This window comes from Phyllobates terribilis, unplaced genomic scaffold (genome assembly GCF_046119375.1).
Source record: "Phyllobates terribilis strain yellow unplaced genomic scaffold, ASM4611937v1 Scaffold_9__5_contigs__length_417890890, whole genome shotgun sequence".
NCBI classification, from domain to species: Eukaryota; Metazoa; Chordata; class Amphibia; order Anura; family Dendrobatidae; genus Phyllobates; species Phyllobates terribilis.
Window position 1 is genome coordinate 101,794,073 of NW_027362769.1, and position 9,089 is coordinate 101,803,161.

Consider the following 9,089-nt stretch of genomic DNA (forward strand, 5'->3'; position numbering starts at 1 on the left):
CATCAATTGCAACTTTTTGAAATGTTGAAAAATTTGGTGCAACTCCATTTCAGTCGCCCTCTGGTGTAGTTTTATGCATAGTTCCCAAAAGTCACATCTTTTCCCCGACATTTTGAAAAATATACGACGTTTTGTTTAAAAAAAAAGTCGCAGATCACAGGAAAGATGCTCTTTTTTATGTTGCGCCAAATTCATGAACCGGGTGTGCCATTTTGATTCATTTGGTGCAATAAATGTCAGTGTATACCACGAGACAAAAAATAAAAGTGACTTAAAAAAAAACTGTCTGGCCTTAGAAAGCATAGGGTGAGAATTTGCTCTTTGACTTACAAAGGTTGGAAAGTTGATGTGGGGTAGACCTGTTCTTTACGTGATTGACCGCATTAACTACTGTAAATATCCTATTAATGCTTTCTGTTTTCATAGTTTCTTAGGATTTCGATAATCTGGTGATTCTGTTAACAAGAGAATAATTGCTTCCATAGTGGTCAACCAGCTGAGAGACTTCAATTTCAGTTATTTATTTTCTTGTATTTTTTCTCTTAACTTGCTGCTTTCTTTTTCATCTTGAAGGTCTTCTTGAAGAACCTTCAAAACAGGTTATACTAAAAACTGCCGGTGAAGCTAGCCTACAAGAAGGCTTTGCTATGCAGGCAATGCACATGTCAGCCTCAAGACAAGAGGCCTCTTTCAGCAGTGTGAGCAGCAGTAGTGTTTCAGAAACCAAATTTGCAAGTATGTCTTCAATGAAAGAAGCGTCCTTTATGGAGATGCACTCCAGCAGCATGATGGAATCCTCAAGCCTGAGACATATGGAAAGTTCCTCCAGCAGGATGCTCTCTGCGGGATCCAGAGGTTAGCGAACCACAGCTCAAAAAAAAAAAAAAACATTTTAGGTCGAATGCATAAAGCTGTTTTTACCAGCTTTCTGGCGAAAAAAATACCTTCAAATGGTGCAAAATTTTTGAGCAGCGTAAAGTTGCGAATTTTGGTGTTTTCACGCCAGTTTTGGCCAACTATGCCAATATAGGCAGAGCTGGAGAAAGAGGGGACATAGCTACGCCCTCCCAAAAAATTCATAAAATGTTGTGGTGAACCTTTGACCAGAAATGTTACTCCAGTCCTGACTGGAATAGCATTTTTGGCAGAGGCACACAGCACCTGTAAGATGAGCCTAATTCATTAAAGAAGCACTCTCATTAATTTTTTTATTAGTTAATCCTGTTTAAATGCATAAGTAATGTGCATTAATATACACTGCTCAAAAAAATAAAGGGGACACTCAAATAACACATCCTAGATCTGAATGAATGAAATATTCTCATTGAATACTTTGTTCTGTACAAAGTTGAATGTGCTGACAACAAAATCACACAAAAATCATCAATGGAAATAAAATGTATTAACCAATGGAGGCCTGGATTTGGAGTCACCCCCAAAATTAAAGTGGAAAAACACCCTAGAGGCTGATCCAACTTTGATGTAATGTCCTTAAAACAAGTCAAAATGAGGCTCAGTATTGTGTGTGGCCTCCACGTACCTGTATGACCTCCCTACAACGCCTGGGCATGCTCCTGATGAGGTTGCGGATGGTCTCCTGTGGGATCTCCTCCCACACCTGGACTAAAGCATCCGCCAACTCCTGGACAGTCTGTGGTGCAACCGCTCCGGTCCTCTTCTCACGAGACGTCTATTCCAACTTGCCGGATCACACTGGGGTTTGTGAGACAGAAGTCACTTTTACAATGTAAATTTCTCATTCTGCCACATACACTTACACTGTAAAAGCTACCTCCGGCACACATATAGAGCCCAGTGTGATCCGGCAATTCGGAATAAAAGTCACGTGAGTGAGAAGAGGACCAGAGTGGCGGTGAAAACCGGGGAAGAAAGCAATAGATGAGTGTATTACTGTACTTACAGTACATTACACATTTTCACAGGTTTAGCCAATAAAGAAATTAATGGAAGTGCTTCTTTAAGTGGCGTGTGCATCTTAATCAATTATGTGCCAGCATGCTCCTCAAGACTGCCTTGCACAGTGCCAGTCTTAATGAATAGTGCCTTTAGATTTTTTTTTCAGACATTATTATTGTTTTTCTTTGAGATCAAGAGAATCCATTATGCTATGGCAGCAAAACTATGCTGTGTTCTCTGAGTGTTCAATGATAGTGACAAAAATTGTTTCAAATTCTGCTTTCAACAGACAAAGACAACTAAATATCTATACAATAGTGCCATGCATGATCCTTTCACCTGACTCATATTTACCACAATAATACCTGTAGTATTATGCAACCATATAGCAGGATCCATTATATTTCCCATAAATAATGTGTCACTAACTGAACCTTAGTCCGGATTCGGATGGCCATATGGAAACAAAATTAGACATGACTGGCATTGTGGGCACCTCCGTGCATTTACTTGGAGCAGTCTGATGCATAAAATGAACCAGACAAGTGTATACAACAAGTGCATGCTGCCTACTGGATCAATGTGCTGTCCACTGAGTACGTGGGCAGCAGACTGACCAAAAATACGGTCTTCTGAATATAACCTAACCCGTAAATATCAAATTAGCAGCCAATTCAGATCAGCTCGAGAAGGTAAGTCGAACAGCAACGTGTTGTTTTCCTTCGAATCCAGGACTGGGTCAATAAAATTAGGATGCATGCTTAGGATAGATTGAGGTAGCTATAAGGAACCTGAAAGAAGCCCTTCAGTACATAGTGGCCTCCAAGGAAATATGAAGTATAAATTAGATCAGTAGATGATTCCCTTTGTTGTGAATGATGTCTCTGGCCTTATCCAGCATAAGGTGAATGTTTGCTCTTTGACTGGCAAAGGTTGGAAAGGTTGAAGAGGAGAAGACATGTTCTTTATGTAGTTGAGATTTTGAACATATACTTTTTACTCTTCCTCAAAGGGACTTCACCCAAAATCGAAGCTCTACCAACTGATGTTAGCATCGATGCTGGAAAGGTTCTTACTGTAGCCTGCGCCTTCTCTGGAGAACCCACTCCAGATATCGCTTGGTGTCAAGGCGGACAGAAGGTTCCTACTGAAGAGCAGAAGGGACGTGTTCACATCGACACCTGTGAAGACTTGACCACTCTCATCATCACAGACGTTAGGAAAAGGGATGGTGGACGTTACACACTGAATCTTACAAACTCTTTCGGATCGGATTCTGCTTCTGTGAATATTGATGTGCGAACACCTTAAATGATCAATCGTTTACATTCACTTGTATTCTTACAGGTGATTCACTAGGACTGGAAAACCTGATTTGTAAATAGAGAAATATTTTTGTATCTACCTGTATAAGACAAAGTCCATAGATTTACGCTATATCTTACTCTTATTTGACTTAAGAGTCTGAAAGATTGACATTCTGTACATACTGTATATAGCCGAGTTGAACGGTTATGGAGTTCTGTACCATATAGTTTGTGACTTTTAAAAAAAAATGCAAAGGAACCGAACGGTGGGCAGGAGAAAGTTTCTTACGGAGCGAATACCTTGCCTACCATTAAACTATGTGCCTCAACATCACGTTGATGACTAAGTATACCTCAGCAGGTTGAGAAACTCCCTGTTGATGACCTACACCTAAAAGAGGATGCTCTACACGAACTATGCAAACACTACATATATGAAATAATTGTAAACATTAGGCGTTGTTTGCAACTACCCTCCTGCACGCAACGCTGTATTGTTTACATTATTTGCGGAAAATCACTGTTTACCGAGACTACTTGTTTCTGAGCAAAGTGCAAGCGGCCAGCACTTTGTTCAAAAAAATATTTCTCTGTCCTTTTTCTGACATGTCGACTCCCTCAACTTGCTTCACGAAATAACATCACCTGGCCATACCCTCAACGAGGCAAGTTCAGAGACTCGTGTGCAGAATCAGTGACAAAACTCCTTAGAGGTTCATAGGGTGCAGTGATTATGTGTGTGGTAGAATAGAAAGTATTACATGTCGTGAGAACAGGGCATATAAGCAAAGTACCACAGTTTGAGAAACTGTTGACAAGATCTTCTGAAGCCCTTTAATTTGTTGTAGCACTTCCATGTAGTATTAATTGTGATTGTATTATCTATTTATTGAACCTCTTGGAGATAAGTACATTGATTGCAATAAAGCATGCTATCTGCACCAATAAAACCATGGTCTGGGTATTATTTATTCTCACTGATGGGTTACTTTTCGACCTTTATAACTTAGCAATTTGTCAAGGTTTACTCTACGTACTGGCAAAAAATGGGTTGTTCAGGGTTTTAAAAAAAACAAACTGCAGGACCAGCTGAGACCACCAAGGTAGCATCACCAGACCTTTTCATTATTATTTTGCCATATTTCCAGCTGTTAGATTGTTACTTAAAAATTCCAGACAAAACTTTAACGCTGTACTTGTAGAAGTAATGTGGAAAGAATAAGTTGGTGGAATTTCTTCCAAAACAGATTTGACAGGGTCGGAAAATTTTAGCTTTGTAAAGTCGCAATGCTACAGGTTAAGGTAGGTTCCCACGACATTTAAAATAAATCAGTCACGTTTTCATCCAGAAAAGTGAGACAATTTTTTTCTCACTTGTCATCTATGTGCAATCCATCATTTTACAGCAGCAGCTATTAGTCATTTACAGGATCATTTAGAGTTTTGTATGTTACAGAAGTGCAATGTATCAGTAAAAATCAGATGTTTTAATGTGGCGCTGTACAGCATCCGATTTCATGTGCACACCCATAGACTTGAATGGTTGAGTCTCATCCAATTTTCAGAGAAAAATTGTGAATACTGCAATTTTTTTTTCAGATGCAGATTCAGTCAGTGAAAAAAAATGCAATCTGTTTTTTTAACGGACAGCACTCAGACCAAAAATACAGTCGTGTGCACAAGGCCTCAGGGAAATAAGTTTATAGGTGACTACTTTTTCCTCCTTGGCACAACAGCCCTTTAACCTCATGACAACCGTCATACCCCTGAAGATCTCTAATGAAGATCCTGAAAACATTCAACACAGTGTCAGCATAGCAATATGAGGAGATTCACTTTTGGACCTCAAGCTTTTAAAAGGCCTGCCATAAAACAAGAAAAAAAATTGAGAAATGAACAGGTTCATTGTCCAATAGTTGGACTTGGTGAGGTTAACGAGCAGCAGAACCTAACCAGGACTTGACATAAGGTATTTTATAAAGCCCCGGTCTTAGGTTTTTCTCACGCTAACCTGGGATATGGTGTTTAGGGAAGCCTTGGAATTGAACCTTCAAACCTTCACAGAGATAGGGAGTTGACTACATTGTCCAAGAAGACTCCACCATGAGTTACCAAAGACAATGAGTTAGACATGGAAGATTAGAGAAAATAAGTGTCACAACAGAGTAATCAGGCAAGATATTGTAACTTAGTGAGGTTTCCCATTCTGCTCTCCGCATTTAGGGCTTTCATCTGATTAGCCAAAAAAATCATACAGCAAACAGTTAAATGATGCCTAGTCTTCCATTGGCATAACCACTTTTATGCTCACTCTTACATATTAAATACATTCTGACTGGGGATGAATGGACCCGTGGAAGTTCAGGTTTGGCTGAACTTTAGTCCAAAGTACGGTTAGGGTACCAGAACATGACCCCGCACCCAAACTTCATATAAATCAATGGGGACCCGAACTCTGGTGCTGTAAAATGGTTGTAGTAAGGACTAGGGCTGCAAAAAAGAAGCAAAATGGGGGTAAGAGCAGGACAATTGCCATGTAAACAAATGTGGATAGGAAAATAACTTAAAATAACGGAGTAAAAAAAATAATCTTGAACCAGGAGGCGGAGGTCCAAGTGGAGGTGTGGAACAGCATCTTGTGTGTTTATTTTACTATACTTGTTAATAAATGAAAAACACGATGTGGGCTCCCCCCTATTTTTAATAATCAACCAAGAGAAAGCAGACCGCTATGAGCTGGTCTTATGCTGGGAAGGGGCCAATTTCCATGGACCTTCCTAGCCTAATAATATCATCCCCCTATTTTTAATAACCAGCTATGGTAAAGCAGACAGCTGTGGGCTGATATTAATAGGCTGGGAAGGTCCATGAATATTGGCCCCTTACCGGCCTAATAAGACTAGCCCTCAGCAGCTCCATAAACGGCACATCCATTAGATAAGCCAATTCTGGTGCTTAACTTCGGCTCTTCCTGATTGCCCTGGTTAAGTGGCAATCGAGGTAAAAGTTTTGGGGGTGATGTCAGCTGTGTAATGTCAGCTGGCATCAAGCCCAGGGGTTAGTAATGGAGAGGTGTCTATCAGACACACCCATTACTAACCCAGTGTTTAAAAAAAAAAAAAAAACATTTACTTGAATAATGACTCCCCCATACATTTTCTGGTTTACCCATTTATTATTAAAAAAGAATCCCAGCAGCTCTGTCGTAATACATTGTTGGTTCCCACGGCGTCCAGAGTTTCTCTCAAGCAACCTATGGAGCATTGTTCTGAGAACGACGCCCCATAGGTTACTCACGCTCATGTTTCATGAGCAATGACGTCAGTAACGTCATCGTCTGTGAGATAGGACCTTGAGTGACCTATGCAGCTTTGTTCTCGAAGGTGCATAGGTCACTCACGGTAATTTCTCACAGGTGATGACATCAGTTAAAAATAGGGGGGACCCCATGTCATTTTTTTGGGGTTCCCCCATTTTTAATAACCAGCAAAGCAGACAGCTGAGGGCTGATACTAATAGGCTGGGAAGGTCCATGGATACTGACCCTTTTCCAGCATAACACCAGCTCATAGCAGTCTGCTTTCCCTTGGCTGGTTATTAAAAATATGGGTGACCCCACGTTTTATTCTTTTAAGTATTTATTTTACACTGTCCCTCACTCGAACTGTCCTTACGCTAGTCAGAGCACCCCGTGATCCGGCGGTTATACAGGCCAGGTCACGGGTGGTGCCGGCCAATCACAGGCATGCCAATACTTGGCATGGCTGTGGACGTACTAACAGCCTGAAAGCTTGTAGATTAGTTGTGCTGCAGCCTTTCAACAAGCTTTATTAAGTATCCAAACTCCAAACAGTAACACAGACTTCTCACGGACTTCTGGGGGAAGTCAGTGTTCAGGGTTCAGTCCAGGGCACTAGGTGTCCGGTATGAACCCCGAACTTCACAGTTCAGGTTCGCTCATCCCTAATTGTAACAAATCCAGGTCCGATTTGGCCTTTTCACTGTTCTCTGACAAAAGACATGCTGGATTATGGCTATCCCATACTAATCAAACACGCATTTTTTTTTTTTTTTTTTTTTTTAATAACAGTGTGACCTATGTTGATACAGCTCTTATTTATGACACGGCACTAATGTTAAATATGTTCATTATTCAATACGACAACCCATTCAAGCTCAGAAGTTGTTCACTTCCAGCAGCTCTGAGTACAAGACAGTGAGGTCCTATTTCATCCAATTCCTTGCACTTTGTATTCTTATTAGTATTATTTACACACTCTTCAACATTAAGATTACAACAGCAAGAAGTCCTGGAGTTATAAGAATCACAAGATGGATAAAAATGTTAATGATATCCAAATGATGAAAAAATGGTAGCACAATCTTCAAAACATCTCGGTTTATTCTATATCAATTATGGTTGTCTAAGGAATGTTCTGCCACGCTTAATGCATATGGGCACACAAATCATCAAGATCTGCTGCTGGCAGCTCTCTTTGCAGTTGCCTACCAATGACATCCCAGATGTGCTTCATGGGTGACAAGTCCTGAGACGCTGCAGGCCATGATGGCACATTTAGGACACGTCTGTTGCTCATAGTAGCACAAGCAACATGCGTTCTGGTGTTGAAAACAGCTACCGAGACACTTTGGAGAAATGGCCGTAGCACGCTACTATACATTATGCTACCCCATAGCATAATCCCAGAAGGGCCAGTGTAACATTCTCTCATGAAGGCCTCTTCATTGCATTGTCCCTGGTATCTCTAGTATTAGATCAGATAGATATGGCGGAAAGCAGTGTGAATGGCCTACTGCACATGCTAACAGTCACCCGTCTTGAACAGGTTTCTGCTGATGCAAGTTGACAGCGACCATTTTAACTCCAAAGTGATTACCTCCCTAGGCAAAACAAGTTTGATTTGCTAGTTACAGGTATTTTAGGAATGTATTATGACATTTCTTTTATTTCTTCTTTTCAATTACTGTACAATCCATTTAAAAACCCAAGTCCATCATAATAAGACCCATTACTGCGTGTTAGTAGCTCTAGGTTCTGGATCACGGATGAAGGGGAAACTCCTTCTATAATGTTAACATCCTTACAGGACATAAAAATTGGGATTTTCCCCGAGGGACTTTTATTTGTCGAAAATTAATGAAACACAAATAACATGTCAGGCACAAGGATATAACCAGACAATGCCAGAGATCTTGTTAATGTATAGCACTATTGCTGAACCTTTGGCTCTCCAACTATTTCAAAACTACAATTCCATCATGCCATGAGAACTGCAGGCTGTAGAGCTGTAGCGGCGTCCAGGGATGTAGAGTCGATAAGCCAAACCTCCGACTCCGGACTCCAACTCCACAGCCCTACCTCAATGCTGAGCGTGTACATAAAGTGCAGCACAGATTCATCTCAACTAAAAGCCGAGATCCTTAGATCAGGAATAGGACAGACATTTATAGGACATTTCAGAACTTTCCCAAATTCTTATGAAAACATTTACAGCACATCCTGCATTGTACTACTGTACCCAATTTATTATATATATTTTAGGAGTCAGAGTCGGTCCATTTTATACCGACTCCAAAGTCCTGAGCGTCACAAGATCCAAAAAGCATCAAGTTGAGGTACACTGATGTATAACATAGCAAGGAGCCATCTAAGGATAGTTTGCTGTTGTTAGATAGGGCATGAGTTGGTATACATGCAATGTGTAAGAGCATGCTCACACTGTGGCCATTTCATAGACAAAACCCAAGAAAAATGCGGATTTCTTTGGTTTTGCTGCAGTTTCTTGTATTTGTACAAACAAGGGTGTGGCCCTCCTTCTTGGGCTAGGCATTTCATCTATATAG

General features: G+C 40.6%; 1 protein-coding gene across 50 annotated transcripts in view; it reads left to right on the forward strand.

Moving 5' to 3' along the window:
- Nucleotides 1–4,174, forward strand: part of TTN (titin) — a 282,255-nt gene extending 278,081 nt beyond the window's left edge. For all 50 annotated transcript variants that reach the window (XM_073646811.1, XM_073646863.1, XM_073646839.1 and 47 more), the window contains 2 exons: nucleotides 574–855; nucleotides 2,930–4,174. In XM_073646811.1, coding sequence (XP_073502912.1) covers nucleotides 574–855; nucleotides 2,930–3,228 — 581 coding nt within the window. In that variant the 3' untranslated portion in view covers nucleotides 3,229–4,174. The remainder of the gene's footprint in view (nucleotides 1–573; nucleotides 856–2,929) is intronic.
- The last annotated feature ends 4,915 nt before the right edge of the window (nucleotides 4,175–9,089 follow it).